Source organism: Pseudonaja textilis, chromosome 2 (assembly GCF_049901715.1).
Source record: "Pseudonaja textilis isolate UNSWEBS1 chromosome 2, rPseTex1.2, whole genome shotgun sequence".
NCBI lineage: Eukaryota > Metazoa > Chordata > Lepidosauria > Squamata > Elapidae > Pseudonaja > Pseudonaja textilis.
This window is the reverse complement of record NC_141991.1, coordinates 243672181-243693927: the sequence shown is the minus strand read 5'-3', so window position 1 is coordinate 243693927 and position 21747 is coordinate 243672181. Positions and strand designations below refer to the sequence as shown.

The 21747-nt window shown below is 39.4% G+C and overlaps 1 protein-coding gene and 2 long non-coding RNA genes across 8 annotated transcripts in view; 2 read left to right on the top strand and 1 right to left on the bottom strand.

Moving 5' to 3' along the window:
• The window catches only part of LOC148127445 (uncharacterized), a 475162-nt gene that overhangs the window by 170723 nt on the left and 282692 nt on the right, over positions 1 to 21747 (top strand). The window lies entirely within an intron of this gene.
• On the top strand, positions 996 to 19764 carry C2H18orf54 (chromosome 2 C18orf54 homolog). Of its 4 annotated transcripts, none has more exons than XM_026715101.2 (8): positions 996 to 1110; positions 3844 to 4175; positions 5399 to 6079; positions 6600 to 6747; positions 11472 to 11577; positions 12203 to 12334; positions 16117 to 16187; positions 18982 to 19764. In XM_026715101.2, the coding sequence occupies exons 2-8, from the start codon at positions 3893 to 3895 to the stop codon at positions 19064 to 19066; spliced, it is 1506 nt and encodes a 501-aa protein (XP_026570886.1). In that variant the 5' UTR covers positions 996 to 1110; positions 3844 to 3892; the 3' UTR covers positions 19067 to 19764. The 4 variants fall into 4 exon arrangements, with proteins under 4 accessions (XP_026570886.1, XP_087783613.1, XP_087783615.1 ...); XM_087927487.1 differs by having other exon boundaries at positions 1010 to 1110; positions 11451 to 11577; XM_087927488.1 differs by lacking the exon at positions 996 to 1110 and adding an exon at positions 1159 to 1747 and having other exon boundaries at positions 11451 to 11577.
• LOC148127446 (uncharacterized) overlaps positions 11487 to 21747 on the bottom strand; it is a 16255-nt gene continuing 5994 nt past the window's right edge. For 2 of the 3 annotated variants that reach the window (XR_015742411.1, XR_015742410.1), the window contains one exon: positions 11487 to 20814. This is a non-coding gene — a long non-coding RNA (uncharacterized LOC148127446). The remainder of the gene's footprint in view (positions 20815 to 21747) is intronic. The other variant, XR_015742412.1, reaches the window with a different exon arrangement.

The window sequence follows — 21747 nt, the reverse complement described above, 5'->3', positions numbered from 1 at the left end:
TGGGAATTGAAGTCCGTCAGGCTTAAAGTTGCCAAGGTATCCCTGCTCTAGAGGGAACTGGGGCAATAGTTCCCAGAATTCTCCAATCAAGATGGCCAGGGTGGGAATTCTGGGAGTTGTAGTCTCAACATATGCTGAAGCATGCCAGTTTGAAGGCTATTGTGAACTCACCCCAAAACCACTTCCTAATATTCTATCAACATTTCCACACGATTGTAACGCATCCTGCTTTCAGGAAATGCCTTGTAATACAGACTACTTCAAATCTCTGTTGGCTTTGTAATCCATGAATATCTTTGTGAATCAAGCTGTAACAATCCCTTTGAAAGATCAGTTAGATCAGAATAATAGTTCCCTCCTGAGTCCTACATTATATGGGTTTTTTGTTTTTTGATTGGCAGCATGAAGTGGTTTGCTATTGACTTCTCCCAGAAAGTTCTTTCGATCCTCCAGTCCAGGCTCCATGGATTTTCTTAAAACCTCGCTGGTCTTTTTAAAGCAGCACATAAAAATAGTTGAGGAGGGTCAGAATGGATGGGAGACCACCAGGAAGCCCTAAGACTCTAAGGATAACTGAGACAGACCAGGGAAAGCGGTTTCCCAGGACAAACTGCCATCAAACCATGCTGGCAATGTTATTTCTTTGAAAGAAGTGCAAACTGTCTTGTGTGAGTTTCCCGACGCTGCTGCCTTGCAGATATGCCGGGCAGCTGTGGAACTCCCGTCTTCTCGAGATCCCCGCTTGGCTTGGACGAAAGGGATCGAAGGCCTTAAAAGTCCCACCCCGGACACAATAACTACCATGCCCATGGCACTCGCCCTCACCTCGGAGCATCCCTCACCGCCTCCGCCTCCCCGGCCCGCTAGTTGTAACTGCGATATCCCAGCAGGAGAGGGCGGTGTGGCTGGCCGGCATTATGATGCCTTTCGGCCCCGACGCCTGCTGGGAGTTGTGGTTCCGGGCTCTCCGCTTGCGCCTCGCGTGAGCCAATGGGCGCGCGGCAGGGACGGAGCATGCGTGTTGGAGTCCAGCCGGCGCCATTGGCCCCAGAGCTCTGAGGGCTGAGGTGTTTTCAAACCGGCGGGCGGGAGATCTCGCCGGGGAGGCAGGTGAGGTCGAGGGGGAGAGCGGTTGGATTTCTTCTTTTATACGGCCGGAGGAGCCCGGAAAGAATTAGGGCAGCCTCTGAAACTGCCGGAATCCCTTCTCAGTTATAAAAACAATAAATGAGGCTGTTCTCCTGTTTGAGCAGGGGGGCTGGACTAGAAGACCTCCAAGGTCCCTTCCAGCTCATTCTATTTCTATTCTTATTCCTAATTCTGTTCTATTCTAAACTCTATACAAGTAGGCCTCGATTTACCACAGTTCGTTTAGTGACCGGATTAAAGCGGCACTGAAAAAAAAAGTGGCTTAGGACCATTTTTCACACTTAACCGCTGTGGTAGCATCCCCAGGGTCATGCAATTTACATTCGGATGCTTGGCAACCAACTCACATTCATGACAGCCGCCGTGCCCCGAGGTCGCACGATCCCCTTTTGTGACCTCCTGATAAGCAAAGTCAACGGGGAAACGAGATTCGCTTAACAACTGCAGTGATTCGCTTAACAACGGAGATAAGAAAAGTTGTAAAATGGGGCACAATTTGTTTCACAAATTTCTCACCTAGCAACACAAACTTTGAGCTGAATTGTGGTCGTAAGTTGAGGAGTGCCTGTATATGTTCTGAGATGTAACTTCTTTTCTGGTAAATGGAATTAAATTGATGGTTTAGGCATGAAGTTAATCTTAGAGGCATGGCAGAAACGTATAATTAACTACCAACAGTTGGTAAGTGTGTTATCTCAAGGGCTCTTATTCAGCAGTTGAATTGGATAGATGTACAGACATGCATAATATTAGATGGTGGTGAGATTCATTTACTATTGCAAAAAGCAGCTTTGCTTGCAACAGCTGACATCCAGCCGCTACATCTCTACTAACGCCAGCAAACAGCAACATCTGGGAAGGACTTGATAGGTCAGGGGTCTTCAAACTTGACAGCTTTAAGACTTGTGGACTTCAACTCCCAGAATTCCTCCTCCAGTCATGTTAGCTCAGGAATTGTGGGAGTTGAAGTCCACAAGCCTTAAACTTGCCAAGTTTGAAGACCCTTGTGATAGGTGGACAAAAATGCCAACTTCAGTCTGAACGTCTGGCTGGGCATGCAAACGACCATATTTTTATTTTTATAAAGGCCTTGGATGCAATCCCAAAACAATTGGAGCACCACTGGAACACCATTGGCATTAAAGACAGTCTCTGTTTTGTTGTTAGACTGACGTCTTGACTGACGTTAGAACTAAAGAATAAAGGAGAGACAGAATATCATGATATAAATTTTTTATGGAATAAATTTTACCAATGTTCGGAATGGAGAGGAGGGAGCCAGAACAGAAAATAACTAGGATTTGTAAAATGGAAAGTTGGTATTATTTATGCAAATGTAATTGAGTACAATGGATAAAATAAATGTATAAAAATTAGCAATGTGCGAGATTGCATGCTGTAAATATACTAGATAGAATAATTGTATACAATTAGAAATGCATGATGAGTATGTTATCTGTTTTATGCCTTAGTGTGTATGGCAAGAGACAATGCCAGGATGGTTGTACTGTGTCCAATATTTTAATATTTAAGTAATAAAATTTATAAAAATAAACAAAGACCATTAAACAACATCTGCCTATCCAAGTTCTCTGGGAAAGACTTGATCAGTGGATAAAAATACCAAATCCAGCCTAAACATTTGACTATGCAAACCAACCATACTCTTTTCAATTATTAATTAAAATTATTTTAAATAATAAAAGAATTTAGATTATTATTAATGCAGTTAATTGAAATAATAATTTAAGTTATTGAATAATTTATGGCCAAAAAGAAAACAACAAACAAAATGGTATCAATAATAATAGATGACTTTTAAGTTTGTCCAAATAAAGTTGTCTTTTGCAATTGGCGGATGGGGATTTTGGGAATGCAGAGATAGTTCAAGTGGTGCCTCAAATATTTTGGGATTGCAAAAGGCAGCTTTACTTGGAGTAACTTACATCTTGCAATAATACCTTTAACGCCATCAAACAACATCTGCCAATCTCAAGTCCTTCCCAGACTCAGGTGGATAAAAGTGTCAAAGCTAGTCTAAATATCTGGCTGACTGTGTGATGAACTATAATAATAAGAGATTACAGGGTTGAGGTGCTAATTATAGCTCTTTTATGAAGTAAATCACAATTGACTGGGGTCACAATATGTAAGATATATATTATATTTTTCCAACCCTGGTTGAATTCAAGCCTGGATAAACACAAAATGCTAAACTTTCTGTAGTCTAAAGTCTGGAACAGCCAGCAATGAGTTGCTCCAAATTGTTCTTCCTCTGCTTCATTCACTATAAATTCCTCTTCCTGTAAAATGTTGAATATAAAATCGGCATAGTATCTTTCTTGTTTTTACTTAAATCTGTAATACCATAGTTTTCATAAGCTAGTTGAGAACCCTGGGACAAAATAGTTGTATCAAACTATACAGTGTAGTTTCTCTTTCAGGATTGTGATTTAATTTGCTATCCAATTTAGCAAAAAATATTTTGGTTTTCTGTCATTAACTGTATAGTATACCTACCACACTATAAAACTACCACAGTCAATATAAATTATAAATGAAATAATTTAAATTATACCTCTTCTTTTCTGGGGGTGGGGGATGTATTAAATGTGAAAATCAAAGCAGATTTGAAAATGTATTATTGTGTCTTAGGAGGACTCTCAAAATCTGTATTTTCTTGCTTATTGACAGTTCTTGAAAGCTTCAGCAAAAGTTGCAGATGGCCCCTGAATGAAAAGTAATGTCCTGCTTGGTTAAAAAAAATAATAGCTGCTCTCCAGAAACAACTGTGTCATCTCTTCTAGCAAGTGGTAACTTTAAAAGTGGCCATGACTCCTTGAGTCACGGTTCAGTCCAATACAAGGACAAATTGTATAGCTCTGCATCTCAAGCTTTAGAGGCCTACATTAAAGATTTTGATCTCAATCTTTCATCGCCAGATGTCAGACCTGGAAAAATTGAAATTCTTTGGAGGGCTTCTGAAAATTTCAGGTCCTCAAAGGATGATTTTGAGACCAAGAGTGGTATGTGTATATGTTTCCTTTTCTGTAATGTGTGCGTGGAGGAATCTTTATTAGAGGTCAATCTGAAAATAACATCCAAATGCCAAGCTAATATATATTTCTTATTTATTCATTTATTTGTTAAATGTATTTATTAGATGTTTATGGTACCCATCTATAACCAACTCACACAATTTCCTGTGTTCCTTATACAAGTTTGGTGTTATTTGTATTCCCAGTGTTATGTATATTTGTGTTTTTTTTTTAATATGGGTTGGTACATTTCATGAAGAATATAAGTGAAAGCTAAGCCCATGTAGTTTATGACTTCAACTTCTTTCTTCTCTTCTTCCTCCTCTTCCTCTTCTTTGCCTTGATTTTCTAGAAGTATCTAATGTTATTTGGATTCCTATCTTGTAGTGCATTTGTGTTTTTTAATATGAGTTGGTGGTACGTTTTATGAAAATAAGTAAAAGTTAACCCATGTAGTTGATATGATAATTCATATTATTATTGTTGTTATTATTACATTCCTATATTGCCTGTACTTTGTAGAATTGGAAGCAATGTACATTATGCCTCAGCTTCTTTTTCCCCCAAGAAACAACTCTGTGACAGGGGTTGGGCTAAGAATTAGTCATTGCCTCAAAGTCACCCAGCCAGCAATATAACTTGAAATGCTGGACACTAATTTGTCTTTGCATATTTATGTTATGTTATTTATGTGATTAAATAGTCAAAATAATGTATTTGTATTCAGGTAGGACTGGTAAAAGTATTTGACAAAAAAAACCACATGTCTATCAAGAAAATATAGGGCTTCAGTTAGCAACTGCCAATGGCTGGTGAATCACCATTATCTCCTAAAATGATCCCTGTAGGTCCCGAAACCAGTTTTAACAGCTGTCCCAAACATTGCAATATCAGCAAATCTCCCAAGATTTCCGCATTGTCATATGAAAGTTTATATTGAGATAATTAAAATCTTCAAAATTTCAGCCTTTAAAGAATGTGGTATCCGGACCATCATTTGATAGCACCAATGGTTTGAAAAAATAGCTCATTTCTTGATGGAAAAAGTGTCTTTTAATCTCTAGAAATAAGCCTCAACATTAGAAGGAAAAGATGGTATAGAACGTTCTGTTGGCTGGCTGACTGACAAGAATGATTACAAGTAACTTTTGAAATATTTTTCTTTCTTGGAACCTGTAGATTAAGTCAAATTATGTCTCTTCTTGTTTTAGAAAATGCCAAGCAGCATAGACGTCTGGGAAGAAGAATTGTTTATGAGCCAGATATAGTCAGTCTGACTACAGATGATCTTTTAGCATTACCTGCAGATGGTTCCCTCTCTTTCAGGATCTCTAGGTCATTAGCTCAGAGAAGCAATGTGAACAGGAGGTCCTGGACAACATCTGCTTCTTGTTCTCATCCCTGGACTTCATCCTTCCACGATAAAGAAAAAGAAGATTCTTTGAAAAATTCCTTGCTTCCCTCTTCATACCATGAAGCTGGCAGAAAAAAGGGTACACGATATAAATTTCCAAAACATCATTCTGTGCTGCCGGGGAATGACCAGCTTGCCAACCGAGAGACCATGCTTCATAAGAATTATCCAAGATGGCTAACAAGCCATAAAACTGAGTTGAGCATTTCAGACCTCAGTAGTATTCCTGAATCCAAATATCCCATCTGGCTGAAGAACCACAATCTCTTATTGGATTCAAGTAATGAAAATTCTACACAGACCTCACATCTGTTTTTGCAAGATAATCAGGAGTTGATGGAGTTTCAAAATATTAAAAGACATAATGATATGTTGAGCCTAAAGCATGAATGTGATACTCAATCAAATTGCCCAAAAGATTCTCCAAGTGCCTGTTTTCTACTGCAGGGCTTAAGAGAGCACAAGGATCCGCTTATAGGTAATACATAATAGCATTTATTTTGATGCCAGACTTAGTCAACTTTTGAAAATGTCTCACAGTGATTAGGTTTAGGTACTGTGAAGACTATGCTTTGTTTATCAGTAATTTAATGAATAAAGTGCAATTGTTAATTTCAATTCTCAGAATTCTTCATGGGTTGGTCCTGGTTAGGGATTTCTGGTAGCTGAAATCCACTGATCTTAAAATTGCCACGGCTGTGAATAGGAGTAGCATTTAGACTTATATACTTCCCCACAGCACTCCGTCAGCATATTGCCCCCAACAATCTGGGTCTTCATTTTACTGACCCCAGAAGTATAGAACACTGAGTCAACCTTGAGCCCCATCAGAATCAAACTCCAGGCTGTGGCAGAGTTTGCTTGCAATACTGCATTTCTAACCACTGTTCCCGAGGGCTCCTAACCCTGCTTTAGACATTCGTATTTATTTGAAAGAATATACAATATGTATCTTATGCATGATATGTGACTCTTTAATTGTGACATAATTATTTTAGATGACACAGAGAAACTAATTCAGAAAGCAAGGAGGGCGCTGGAACCTTCAGCTGAGCAATCAACCAGTCTCCTGAAAAATGACGGCAGTCCATGTACAGTGGATATTCTAGAAGCAGAAAGAGTGTGGGATAACGTTCCAATTGGTTTGTGAGTATACAAGAATTCCATTAAGTTTTTTATGGATACACAGAGTGGGACTCTTCAGCAATAGCCTGAGAAATACCAGTTTCTTCAACCTGCTTGAATATGATAAAATGATGGCATTTGTATAAGAAACCTAAGAAGAAGACCCCTGTTAGACCCTGTTGTCGTAATGGTGAAACCAGATTCTTCATGAGTTTGTCCGCTCCCCTTTGAAAGTTGTCTCTTTCACGAGTGCACCTGTAGTTTTAACTGTATACTCACTATCTCTCCTGATCCCTCAGCCATTTAGCTTCATCAGCCGTCTCCAGATCATTGTATTAACAAAAGAACACAGAGTTCCAGATTCACTTCTCCCTAGTAGCTTGAGAAGCTACCAAATTGCAAGTGGCATCTGCAAAATTCTTCACTGCTATTATAACCTACCAGTCCCTGTTACCCACTGGCTTCACACTGGCTCAGTATCCCCCAAGGGGCAAATAATTTTCCTTGAAGATTTTTGGCCCTTTTCTCTATGCCACAAGCCAAGCCTGCTTATGTGTTCAAAAACTGGTCATTCCTTTTGTGCTTACTGCATTCTCCACTGGGATTCTCTGTTACAGGAGCACACAATGCTTTGGGAAGGTCAATGGCCAGGAACTGTGTCAAACGTGTGGACAGGGCTTTGTTTAAGGAAAACTGCTATGTCTTTTCTTTGAAAAATGTAACTTGTTTCCTTTAGGAACATTGCTCCACATTTAATGCAGAGGGAAATAGCTGTCAACATTCAAGGTCAGAAGGCAAAAAAAAAAAGAATTGGGAAATGCCAAGTTATTTCCCCACAGGCTTTATTAACCGTTGACATTGAATACAGATAGTCCTTGACTTACAACCATTTGTTTAATGACTATTCAAAGTTACAATGGCACTGAAAAAAGTTACATGACCATTTTTTATACTTATGAGCTTTGCAGCATTGCCATGGTCACATAATCAAAATTCAGACACTTGGCAACTGTCTCATATTTATGACGGCTGCAGTATCCCAGGGACATGTGATCTCCTTTTGCAACCTTCCGAGAAGCAGAGTCATTGGGGAAGCCAGATTCACTTAATAACCAAGTTACTAACTTAACAGCTACACTGATTCACTTAACGATTATGGCAAGAAAGGTTACAAAAGGAGAAAACTTGCCTGCCTTGCTTAGCAGCAGAAATATACATATATACACATACATAATTTATTATACCACTCAGTTCAGAGATACAAAGGTATCAGATAAAATACTAGAATATGGATGTGAAAATGAAAAGGTGTAGTAAATTCCCTTTTGAGTCATGTTCAACTCCTGGTGGCTTCATGGACACTTCCGTATAGTTTTCTCTTTCAAAATTACAAAAATTATTTGCTATTGCCTTATTCCAAGGAAGTTCTTCCCACTTCCCTTGTGACTTCCTATGAAAATAGTGAACAGTTGGGTTCCATCTCACTGTTGCTTGTTCTCTGATTCCAGTGTGCAGATGTTTCCAACATCATAAGAGGCATAACTACCTAGTTGGGGGAGCAATGCAAGTGGCACCTTCTTTAGTTTAGTTTCTTTTTGTCATTGCACCTCTTACAACGAAATCTTTAGTGCACATCATGATCATGAAAATAAATACAAACACACATCCTTTACACTCCACACACTGAACCGAAAACCCCCAACACTATACCAACACTGCACTATACAGCAGAATTCAAAAGAGCTCCTGCCCTGGGATAGAAGCTGTTTTTCAGCCTATTTGTCCTTGTTTTTATTATTTTGTACCATCTGCCAGATGGTAATAATTCAAAAAAAAGGGTTCTCAGGATAAGATAGATCTTGGAGAATGTTTTGAACTTTCTTAAGGCGGCAGGAGCTATAAACCTCTTCCAGAGAAGGGAGAGGGAAACCACTGATCTTCTGGGCAATGATGTTAACCCTCTGGAGTGCTTTCCTATCTGCCCCTGTGCAATTGGCAAACCATATACAGGTGCAGTAAGTTAAAATACTCTCTATGGTGCAGCGGTAGAAGGACACCAGCAGTTTTTCATTCAGTTGTTGTTTCCTGAGAAGTCTCAAGTAGCATAATCTCTGCTGGGCCCTTTTGACCAGGTCTTTATGTTCTGTATGGCTGTGCAGATTCTTTCAGTCCCTTTTAGTGCAGTTCAGGTAAGCCCAGTAAATGTTTTGAGGCAACCTGGGCTATGATAGAGCAATTGAAAGCACCAATATTTCTCATATAAATAAAGAAATAAGGAAGAACACAGTCAGGATCCTGGAAAGAACTTAGTAAACTAATATATTTTCTTGGCAGGTTTGGAGCATATAGGTAGCCCTCAAACTTCCATCACTAAATGGTGCAGTTGTTAAGTAGGTCATCATGTGACGGTGACTGATTTTATGATCTTTTTGCTGCAGTCATTATGCCAATCACATGGTTAAGTGATTTGTGTGGTTGTTAAAACAAAACCGGCTCAAGTCTCCCATTGGTTTTGCTTACTGGCAGCGGGCTGGGAAGATCACAAGCAGTGATCACACGATTCTGGGATGCTGCAACCATTGTAAATACATGCCTGTGTTCAAGTGCCCAAATTGTGATTATATGGCTGTGTGCATGCTGCAATGGTTGGAAGCGTGAGGACCGATTATAACTCACTTTTTTTCAGCCCCATCGTAACTGCAAACAGACAACAACAATAATAATAACAATAATTAATAATAATAATAAAGAAAGGTAATAAAAACTACCTGTAATCAGAAAACCATGGCCAGATTTATTTTTTTTTCTTTCTTTCTTTCTTTCTTTCTTTCTTTCTTTCTTTCTTTCTTTCTTTCTTTCTTTCCCACCTTTATTATTTTTTCAAATAAGGTGGCAATACATCTTTCTGCTCTTATTTTTCCCGCAACATAAGAAATGCATGCTTTATTCACCAGCTCACCTCAGCAACTTGCTTACTTAATAAATTTGTTGTACTTAAGAAAAGGCGGGAGAGAAAAATCTTTCTATGGCTCTGGAGACCCTTTCTGTGAGATCCTCATTTCTCTGAAGTCCACTCCAAAACCTTCCTGTTTCTCCCTAAAACCCCCACAATGAGTAGGCACTCCTGTTTAGTCAACAAGGTGACAAGTGCTGTGCAGCCATTCGCCTGGCAACAAAGTTGGGGGACAAAATCCACGTCAGCAATTCTTTGCTCATTCATTTTGACATTTGCTTATTTTGTTCCTTCTCTTAGGAAATTCTGCATTTGAGTTGCATTTTCAAAGTATGATTTTTATAGAGGATAGTAAATCTGGGAATAGATTCTTTGGAAAGATTGAAGAGTTGGAAAAATGGCAGCCGAGAATCTGCTTGTGCATTTTTATTATTTTTTAGCCATTCTGACCTAGTATATTTGTTGCTTGGTGAATAATAGCTCAATTTTCTAGGAAGGTACTTTGGTGTATGTGTGAGAGAGAGGGAGAAAGAGGGAAAGAAAAGAAAAGAAGAAAGAAAGAAAGAAAGAAAGAAAGAAAGAAAGAAAGAAAGAAAGAAAGAAAGAAAGAAACTGACCTCCTACTGCGAAGTGCCTTTCTGGGCACTGATAGTGGACTAAACAAGAAAAAGTTAACTTTACTCTTTCAAGCTAGAAAGCAAGGCTTAAAGATTCCTTGCTGTCCCACAAAAAAATATATGCATGCATAAATCTTAGCTAAGTGTAGTTCAATTTCTTTATTCAATTGTATCAAATAAAAACCTAGTCCAGCAAGAAGCACCAAAAAAAACCCCACAAGAAATTGCAATAGCAAACTGAAGCAACTAATAATTAAATCTTTAGTTACTAGAACTATATCTGAGTCCTTCTGATAAGGTGGGACGATCTGGTCCATCACCAGTGACCAGAATAGCACTTCATAATAAGTCTAATACCATTCTTAGTGTTAAAGGATGGAACTGACAGGAAATGGATACTGTATGCAAGAAGTCAAATTTGCCTATTTTCTAATGAACTTGGAAGGTTTGGCTCAAATCTACTATTTAGTAGTAGAACTGTTAATGTAGCCACTCCCCTGAGGGAGGAAGTTGTGATGCCCTAAGATAGGTGTATCTTGCTTTATATGAAAGCAATGCATTCCCTGACCCACTAACTGATGATGGGTATCTTCCCAGTTTTCCTGCTCTGTTGGGGACAAATAACCTTTCAGTCCTCTGGCTCTCATTGTTATATTCTCTGGTATTAATAACCTGGAGGCGTTTAGCTGGTGCCTGGTTCATTTTGTTGGATGGCTAGGTCAGGAAGAAATTGGGAAGCTTAGTCTCTTGGGCTCAGTGGAATCTGGCACTGGCCTCGATCACAAAAAGGATTCAGTTGTAGCATCACCTTGTTTTGATGGAATTTGCCTGGATCCCTTGATACCGAGAAAGCCCCTAGTTGTCCAAGTATCTTAGTTGAGATTAAAGCTATCAAAAAGGCTGTCTTGCAGGCAAGAATTTTAATGAGGGTCTATCTGATGAGTTTGAAAGGAACAGCAGTTAGAGCTCTCAAAGCCAATAACAAACCCATAAAGGAAAAAAGGATAAGCAGCTAAAAATTGAAGGGAAAAACAGAATGATTGGAATTTATGAATGTATTTATTGGGCTATTCTTGGATTGTAAAGATTCTTTTTTTCAATTATAGTGTGTAAACTTAATGCAGAAACTTTTTAAAAAGTGTTTCTTACTTCAGGTTCCTAATTTCTATCTACAGAAAATCTCCGGTACCTATATCCTGTGTGGAGGAGAATTCTCCACCAAACCCCAAGGCCAGCATGGTCAATAACTTTTTAGAAGACTGTTTGCAGAATGGTCAACAGGTAAATAAAACATGAAGGGGTGAACATTAACGTTAAGCCTGCATTAGTTAGAGCAGGGATTTCCAAAGATTTTGAACAATTGTCAATACTAGTTTAGGTATGTGGGTGAATGGTCTCAATTTCACTGAGGCAACAATAAAGCCAGGAATGCCAGCAAGTAAAGTGCAGAAAGAAAGTAAATAATAAGCTAAATAAAGGTAAAATATAAATGTAAAGGAAATTTAAATTTAGATTTGATTGTTTACATTTGACGTATCATTTACAATCATTTGTGCTGTTTCCCTCAACTACCTTGATCTAGCTTTAATTCCAGAAAAACTCATATTCTGGAGGGAATCATGGTGCCATACTTCTGTTTCAATATTGTCCAAATGCCCAGAGCTTAAAGGGAATGTTTTGGTTAGACTTCTTAACTATTAGGTTTCAAATATCTGATTGAATACAATATTTCTGTCTTAGGACAGAACAAAGGCTAAAGAAGAGATTTCCTACAGAGATTTCAGAATATTCTTTATAGGTAATAGGAAGTAAACATGGGGGGAAATTCAATTTTACCCCACAGTCCAAAAGTCTCATTTGGGAAAGATAACTTTGATAGGCAGAGTCTTTCTTTCTTTGATTCCAGGAGAGTACTTTTTCGGGTGGAAATCATCATGGTCCTGTAGAAGCTTTGAAACTTATGCTGTTTAACCTTCAAGCCGTTCAGCACAGCTTTCACAAAAACAAATCTGACAGATCAAAGGAAGAGTCCCCCAAAGTAAGCAGCTCTGTGAAAAACGAGATTCTCCATGGTGTTTAATTATTGTACGCTTATCTGCATCTGGCTCTGCACTATTAGCTCCTGACTGCAGGTCTGAGTTCCTAGATTTATTCTTGAGTGGTGAGACTTTGACATTTTCTCCCAAAGATGGCAGATCAGTGGATGGATGGATGTGTCTAAGGACCCATGAAGGAAACCCCCATATGTGGTTCTACCTTTAAACTATACAGTTCTGTGGAGAGAAAAAATCTTTTAGCTTCTCTGAATGCTTTGCATATCTTTTCCAGTGAGTGTTTTCAGTTTCCTGTGAGTTCTACTGGTAAATTATTGGAATCGGAGTGTAATAGTTACATTATAGTTTGGAGGTTCTATTTTTTCATTCTTATCACCTGATGTAGCCCTTCAGCTCTGCCTTTTAGAAAAGAGAAGCATCTCCTTTAAGGTCCAATTTGAGACAATGACAGCATTATATTGCATTCCCACCCACCCACCCCACGCGTATGAAAGAGTGATAGAAAGGGGAAAATAAAAAAGGCAGATGATGAAACAAGATCAAATAAAGAGAAAGGAAGTGTGCTAATACAAGACCTGGTAGGCAAAGTGTAGGAAGAAAAATATATAGGACCCAAGAGGGAGATCAAAATAAGGATTCACAGAAGGGCCCTTTTTGGGTGGTGGAAACATCTGAAACCAGCTGGAAGGCAGGTTGCACTGGAGAACACGAGGTGCAGAGCCCCAAGTGATGATGTGCCAGGAGATTCCTTATCCGTTTTCACCATCCTTTTCCTCCTCGTGGAAGAGCCAATGAGGGGAGGTGTGCTGGTTCACAAGTGGCAGGGGGGAAAAGCAGGAGTCTGGACAAGGAGCATGAAGATGGCATAGCTGTGTAGTTGGTGAGTTACCAGCCATCTTCTATTCCCCAAATAGGCAATCTGTCTCAAGCTTCTTTCAACCTTAGGGACCATGATTAGGCCAGGCAGCACTAACAATGGTCACCTCCCATTTCAAACCCAGAAACCGGGATTGGGCCAGCAGCCCTTGGGTATAAAAACAACAATAACTTGTCCGTCATCCTCCTGAAAACACCAGGAGATATCAAAGCCTCCTTATCCTATGTGGCAGCACATGAGTTATATTCCATCAGAGTTAAGGCAAATCTTGGCAAACCGGCTTGCCTCCGGGATATATATATAGGTTCCCCCTCACAGTTCTGAAGGAACCAGATAATGAAAATGGAGAAGTGCTATGGTAGGTTTGACAAGCATAGGAGGAAGACTGGGCAAGGGGTTGACTAGAAGACCTCCAAGGTCCTTTCCAACTCTCTTATTCCATGCTATTCTAACCTCTGGAGATGAGAAAAGATACTCATCCCACTTTCTTAGCCTTCTGAGTTCTGACTCAATGGTTAAACACATCTCTGTTCCCAAACTTTTAATCGTTAATGTTATGAATGCTGGATTGAATGTTGTTATGTATCCATTGACTTTTGTTTTTATTATTGTAATCTACCTCAGGAATAAAGAGGAATCCAGGGGATGCATTGAATAATCAAAGTAAAAGAAAAATAACGTACCTGTTTGGTCAATTCAGTTAATGAGATAATTGTGGCTACTTCATTGAACAATTAGATATAATTTGAGTGGTCTCTGTCCTACAATCAAAACGAACTTCAACTTTTTTCTCACCTCTCTGTCAAGTTCTCCCTATAATTAAATAGGCAGGTCATGCCTGGCTCACAGACGTTTACAAACACTTCCATTTAACAACAACAATAAAACCCCACACAGGCCTATCATACAGAAAAAAGTTAGAGAAGTGGAACTTGTAGGAATCTGTGGGTGTTATGCCAGAAGGAAACCAAACCCTACATTCCCCAATAAAGGTAGTCCATAATTGACCCCAAAGTTTCTGTTACTAAGCAAGACAATTGTTAAGTGAGTTTTGTCCCATTTTACGACCTTACTTGCCACAGTCGCTAAGTGGACCGCTGCAGTTCTTAAGCTAGTAACCTGAGAGTTAACTGAATCTGGATTCCCCATTGACTCTGATTGTCAGTAGGTCACAAAAGGTGAACACGTGACCTCTGGACACTGCAACCATCATAAATACATGCTAGCTGTCAGGCATCTGAATTTTGATCATGTGACCATGAAGATGCTGCAATGGTTGTGTGACAAACGGTGATAAGTCACTTTTTTCAGTGTCATTGTAACTTCAAACAGTCACTAAACAAATTGTCGTAAGTTGAGGACGATTTATACAAGTTATCTTCAACTTACAATCGACTGGTCACTTAGCAACTGTTTGAAGTTACAACAGACCTGCCCAATGGTATAGGTAGTCCTCAACTTACAACCACAATTGAGCCTAACATTTCTGTTGCTGAGTGAGACATTTTTTAAGTGAGTTTTGCCCCATTTTATGCCCTTGCCACAGTTGTTAAGTGAATCACTGCAGTTGATAAATTAGTAACCTGGCCATTAAGTGAATTCCATTGACTTTCATTGCCAAAAGGTCGCAAAAGGTGATCAGGCGATGACCTATGAACCAGCTGCCAATCGTCTGAATTTTGATCGCGTGATCATGGAGATGCTGCAAAGGTTGTAAGTGTGAAAAGCGGTCATAAGTCACTATTTTCAGTGCCGTTGTATCTTTGAACGGTCACTAAATGAACTGTTGTAAGTCGAGGACTACCTGTACTTAGCCCAGTTCTGAAATCCCAGCAGCTGTCCCCAGTTCTTCAGTCACATGACTGCATTTCAGATGGTCAGTAACCAGGACACATTTGCAGCCGTTTGCAGCATTACAACATTTTTGTTCCAAACCTGCATTTACTTCCAGTTTTCAGCAAACCTGGCCCGCGGCGAACGGTTGATTGACCTAACGACCACTGCAGAACAGGTTATAAATTTGGGTAGGTCATCTGGGTGACTCACCTTATACCCATCACAACTTACAACTATAATGGGCATGCTCCATTGAGCTCGTAAGTCAGGGACTACCTGAGAGTATCATCATCAAGTGTCTAGCATGGCAGAGGTAGGGTCATCCTTTGGGGCTGGGTTTTCCTCTGTAGGCCCTGCACCACAGATCATCAACCTTGAAGGAAGCAGGACTTCAGCCTATCCCACAATGGCAAAGGAGACCATTGAGCCCTCTGACCCACCACTGATGTTGGCTCATACGGACAGTGTTCCCAAACACGGAAACATTGTGTTTCATACGGGCAAAGTCAGAGAAACATTGTGGCAGGATTGGAAATGAGCTGTTCATGGTAGAAAACCCTCCGAGTTTACTGAGCTGAAGCAAAGTTTCAGGCAAAGGGATGAGAAAAACTGATCGTTGATTACAGGAAATATTAATAGCTAAAAGGTTGAGCAACAGATGACTAAATCTAGATTAGATCTACACACAGGCATATTGCAGGATTTAAAGTTTTGTTTAGGAAATAACTGAAGGAAGCACTATCCTTTACTGTTACTTATTTGCTTAGACTTCCTTGTGTTTTCTCGTACATCAGGAATCTTTGATAACATTCAGTGCCAAAGATACGGTAGATTTTTTTTTTTTTCATGGAATTATATGGAGCTCCAAATATTTAAACTTGAGTAAGCTGTACAATGAAATCATTCTTGTTTGTCAATACCTTGGAAAGTGAAACATTCTTTTAAACTTGACCTTTGGATTTTCCCTCAAAGAGAAATAACAACAATAATAAAATAACCTCCACCCCAGACTATGCTATTGAGCAAAGTTTCCTCCTTTTTTTTTTTAATAAGGTTTCAAGTGAAGATGAAGATTTCAAGTTAACCGATTGTGATATGATCCCTGTGGCCCAGTCTCTTCAGAGGTAAGAGGCGCTGACATTCAGAGGCTGAGATTTCCAGTCCAGCTACGCTGAAGTGTGCCTGGGTTTTAGTTGATGCTTTGAAGCACCCTTTCCACAACCTAGGAGGTTTAGGATCCATGCCAGTAGCCTATCCTAAGGTGACCTCATGTGGATGATTTCATCTTTTCCCCTCTTCAACTCTTTTCACGGAGAAGGGAAATCATTGAAATGTTGCCCGTCGAAGCTGGCATTTTCACTGAGAACGCACTAGCTCAGCACTGGAATGAGATGACTTACAGCATTGACGTGGATAGGTGGATGTGGACAGATGGACGCAGCTGGGCCAGTGTGACTGGGTGGGTATGGGTGGCTCGGTGCAGCCCAATGGATGGGGCCAATTGGGTGTAGCCGAGTGGATGCGGATGGGGGCAGCTGAGTCGGTGCGGAAAAAGTCGCCCTGGTTAACTGGATGTGGGGACAGCTTAGCATCCCACCAAGATCCCACCTCATCTCTCTGAACTGCTGGCAGCCAAGCATGCGCATACCCATCCACGCCCACCTGGCTGTTGTGAATCATCCTAGACCAGGGGTGTCGAACTCAAGGCCATAATGTGGTTGAATCCTGCATTGCCATCCTGGAAAATGTAAGGCGCCGGCCCGCGTCACTTCAGTCTGGTCTATCCAGTGAGAAGAGGAAATATGCCAGCCACACCTGCCCAGTCAGCCAGGGTCAGTGAGTGGCATCACACTGGCCACACCCATCCAGCCATGCCCCCACTCCCAGCTCTCCGAGGTCAACCACAGCCCTGATGCGTCCCACAGTGAAATTGAGTTTGACACCCCTATCCTAGACCCAGCTCAGTGACCCACAAGGCAATATCTGTGACTACCATATAGGGCCCTTCATCAGGATAGTGGCATCAAGTTCTCAAGCCTCAAGATAATTTTTTTAAATTAAAAATGATAGAGCAAGTTCAATAAAAATGAGAGAGATGTCACCAGTCTCATGACAATATGGTGTTCTTACAAGCACCCTGTGGAAAGAGGCTTGATGTTAGAGTTTGTCTTACAGTTACAGGTAATCCTTGATTAACAAATGGGACCAGAATTTCTGCTGCTAAACAGAAACTTGTCAAGTCTGAGCTACACCTGATTAGACAACATTTTTACCATAATTGTTAAGAGAATCCCTTCATATTATGAAGTACAAAAATATGAAAGCAAAGAATAGGACCCAGTGGGGAGGAAAAGGGGAAAGAAAAGTAAGGAGGGGATGGAGAAAAGAAAAGAGTATTGACTTCAGATTCTAGGTTTTAGTAGAATAAAGCATTTACATCGAACCTCGACTTTTGTACTTTTCCAAAACGATGCAAACTAGCCATTTCTATAGCAACAAATCAATCTAATTGGTAAAACCCAAAACCAAAGTTTCATTTTTTTCCCCAGTTCAAGCACAAAGCCCAGAAGTTGTCTCCATGTAGCAACAAAAGTACTTATAGTCTTTTCTTTAATCAAAACAGTTTAGTCATCTCTGTCAGCTCCATCAACTTCTGTAGCCATTCGTCCATGGTGGGAATCGAAATGTCCTTCCATTTTCGTGCATACAGTAGTCTTGCTATATCTTGAGAATCCCCGAAGTTGTTAAAATGAATCACGTGGTCGTTAAGCAAATCTGGCTTTCCCTAATGACTTTGGTTGTCGGAAGCTGGCTGTCAAGGTTACAAATGATAAATCATTGTAAATACTGCCAGAATGCTACAACTGTTGTAAATAATGCCAATTGCTGAGCTCCCCAATTTTGAACATGTGACTGTGAGAATCCTACAACGGTCTTAACTGCAAGGACCAATTGTAAATCGCTTTTTCGGTGCCACTGTAACTTCAGCGCCATTAAACAGTCACTAGATGAATGTTTGTAAGTTGAGGACCACTTGAAGTTTGTAACAGGTCCTATTAAAATGGTGTTTTTTTTAAAAAAAAATCACTGGGCTTTCCTAAATTACATGACAAACAAATGTATAATTATTTATTTTGTTATTTTTAAATCTGGATTGGATGGAGAAGAAATTGTGAATTTATTCCACTTGTAAATTTTAAGTTGGATTTCTTAGCCCTCCACTGAGCCACTTAAAACTTCCCTTTAGTTATCCAACTGGCCATGATAGGAAGCATGTTACTGAACTAAAAATTGAAGCAAATTCTTTGAGGCTTCATGAAAAGTAATCTCTGGGTCACTTTTTGTTGCAACCTATGGATATGCTACTCTCCTATCATTTTGTCATCATTACCAGTTCCTTTCACTCAAAGCACATAGGGCAGCAAGAATCTTCCAGTGAATCCTATCTGCGGCAGCATACTCTAAAAATATGCATATGGAGAAAGACTTGAAAAATGTAATTATGGGGTTTTTTATTCCATGATGTGTCTAAGAGCAATAATCCTTAAGCCTGAACAAAAATGCCCAAAGCCACATTAAATGATGCTTTTAGAGGTACATAATCTGCATTACGAGGAACATGTGGGGGCATTGACTTGGCCTGTTAGGAACTGAGTCCTTGGAATTTGGTAGTCTGGTTCACACATAATATAGTAAGTAACAATGTTTTGTTTCAGGGTGAGTGTAATATATAATATGTCCCTGATTGTGTGGACCAGGATACTATAGCTTGCTCAATAAATCATAAATTCCTAGCTTGGCAAAGACTATGAATGCTATCGTGGAAATTGTGTGAATGCTATCGTTAGTCTGTCAATTAACTTTATACGTATTTTTGTATACTTGCATTGTAAGCAGAATAGTCTTTTTCTTTCATAGAGCTTTGCATCATTTAGCTCGACTTAAAGGATTGGTGAACGATACAAGTGGTAGAGAAGAACCAACAGAATCGCTCAAGACATGAAGAAGCATTGATCATAAATATATCTACAAAATAAATATAATTTAAAACATCAATTGAATGGAGGGGCATGTATTAAGACACTCGTGAACTTCTGAACTCAGCTTTTTTCCAAATCTTGTATTTCTGTAAATAAGAATGTATCTAACTAGTCTCCAGAGGCATGTTATCTTTTATGAAACTTTGCCAGGCCCTAAGGAAATGTGCAAATTATAGAAAAGGGTTGCTCTACTTTGAGACTGTTACTTCCTTAATAGCTGTTTTCATCCTAGCTTGGTAGAAATAGTGAGCAGCACAGGCATCTGCTAAAGAAAAAAGCAAGCTTTAAGCTCTGAAAACTAATTTTATAATTTTTTACTATTCCTGATAACAGAGGCCAGAATACAAATGATTGTTATTAAATCAGATGCGGTATGGTTAAAAATAATAATTGTATAAAGGGATAAGGATAATCCAGATGATAAAATGAAGTGTTAAGGCAACATTATTGCAGAAATGAGTTCTTGTGTGTCACTGTAATAAATCTGCATAAATATAACTTATTTTTAAAAGCACAATTGTTCTGTTGGAATTTAAAATACCAATATCTCCAAAGATGGACTCTGTTTCCATTTTTTTATTCATCTCCCACTAAACCACAGATTGGAATTCAGCATAACAAATATTTTGGCTATACACAGAATGACATCACAATTCTCTGCTATCTAGTTTCTGCTATTCTGCATAATCTGCTTGCTTCGTATTTTAATTAACCAAGCTTTCTCCATACCTGAAAGGTGTTATGTGTCACCCTGGTTAAGCATGGACTTAGTGCCAGGCCTTAGATTAAACCATTCTCATCATGTGTTCAGCAATGGCTCCTCGTGAAACTGGAGAGAGATGTCAATTAGACTACTATAGAATTCAGTCCTGAGCCCAAAACTGTCCTTCAGGACTTGAATGAAGAGGTGGAAGGAATGCTTGTCAAAACTGATAGGTAAAGAAGGGGAAGATCGAAGATGGATGATATTCATTTATTAATTCATTACTTGCATTTGTATGGAAATCCCCTAGAATCATCAAGGACCTGGGTAGCTTCTCTATGTAAAATAAAAACCATATTGCAAAACCTACAACAATAACATCAAAAGGTATAAAGCCTCTAATCATTAATGGTTTAAAACTAACTAAAGTCACCCATCCCCAATATAGGACACCAGTTACTCCAGAGCTTTTATGAAAAGCAACCAAATTTATGGCCACTGTAAATACTAGCTTGGAGGAAATCCTCATAACCTCAAGAGCAAAGGTGGCCCAGAGCAAAGAACTGTCCAAGAAGATCTGCCTCTGAGACTATGGAGTCAGACTTTATGGAGTGACAACCACAGCCACCTCTCAACCAGCATATATTAAATGGGCAGATTCTACTTGGAGTAGATGGTTTTGAAGACTACAAAGATTGGGAGTATAATGAGTTTTTAGAAGCGATGATAGCCACCTGGTCTCAGAAACCAACCAGCATCTGATATCACTCCAGTATATGTCAATTGTGTACCAGCTAACACCTATCAGCAAGCAAGCTGCAACATTCTGCATCAGCTAGATCTGAGATCTCTTGTTCCCCTGGTAGATCAAATGAAATGGACCACTTTTGCTCTGGTAGCTGATCCAGGAAAGGGGGCAATTGGTACAACAACTGGCACTGACAAAGCTGGTCCTTGCTATGTTCTTCACTTGCTGTAGTAGCATCTGCTGTAAGACCAAGAAGACATCTAGAAGATGGAAGGAAAAATTGTGTCGAGAGATTAGAGAACTGGATTGGAAATGACAGAATGAAATTTAACTGAGACATGCAAAGTTTTTACTTGGGAAAAATATAATACCACAATACCAAATGGGGAACATGTGGCTTGTTAAGAGTAGTCTTTTGCAAATTGAACATGAGTCAGCAGTGTGGGAAGACTTCTGAAAAGAAAAGAGCTACATCAACAAAAGGATAATTTCCAAATTGTGGGAAATAATAATTCCTCTATATTCTGCGTTGGTTAGGCTCTGCCTTCAGAAAACTGAACAAGTGCATAGGCATGCAATGAAGAATGCTGGGAGTTGGGAACTTGATTTAATAACATTCAACAGCAAAATTATTTTAAAATTCAGAAAATCTAAAAGGGGCAGATACCTTAGAAGAAAACTAAGTCTTTCATGGAAAGACTGAAGGAACTGAGTATGTCTTGTTTTGAGGAAGGATAACAAGGGACTAGAACAGCCATTTCCAAATGTGAAAGAGACTACATAGAATAAAATCAAGAGCTGTACCCTCTCCAAATGGCAGATTTGAGTACAGGTGGTCCTTCCTTAACAACCACTCATTCATCGACAGTTTGAACTTATAATAGTGTTGAAAGAGTGATATTCTCAGCCGGCCTTTTAGGTCCTGCAGAGTACCCAGAGCCCGACATACTTGGTCCTCCAAGGAATGGAATAGCATAGCATAGCATAGCAGAATAGAATAGAATAGAATAGAATAGAAGAATAGAGTAGAATAGAATAGAATAGAATAGAATAGAATAGAATAGAATAGAATAGAATAGAATAGAATAGAATAGAATAGAATAGAATAGAATCAAAAGTTTTAGCTGTTGCAGTGTCCCTAGGAGTCGCATGATTGTGATCTGGGTACTTGGAGATCAGCTTGCAATGATATC

Bases quoted from the DNA above. Each gene is read 5' to 3' on its own strand.
- C2H18orf54 (XM_087927487.1), top strand. From the start codon at position 3,893: ATGTCCTGCTTGGTTAAAAAAAATAATAGCTGCTCTCCAGAAACAACT. The intron at 4,176-5,398 runs GTATGTGTATAT...TTCTTGTTTTAG, and splicing joins TGATTTTGAGACCAAGAGTG to AAAATGCCAAGCAGCATAGA. The intron at 6,748-11,450 runs GTGAGTATACAA...TTCTTACTTCAG, and splicing joins GATAACGTTCCAATTGGTTT to GTTCCTAATTTCTATCTACA.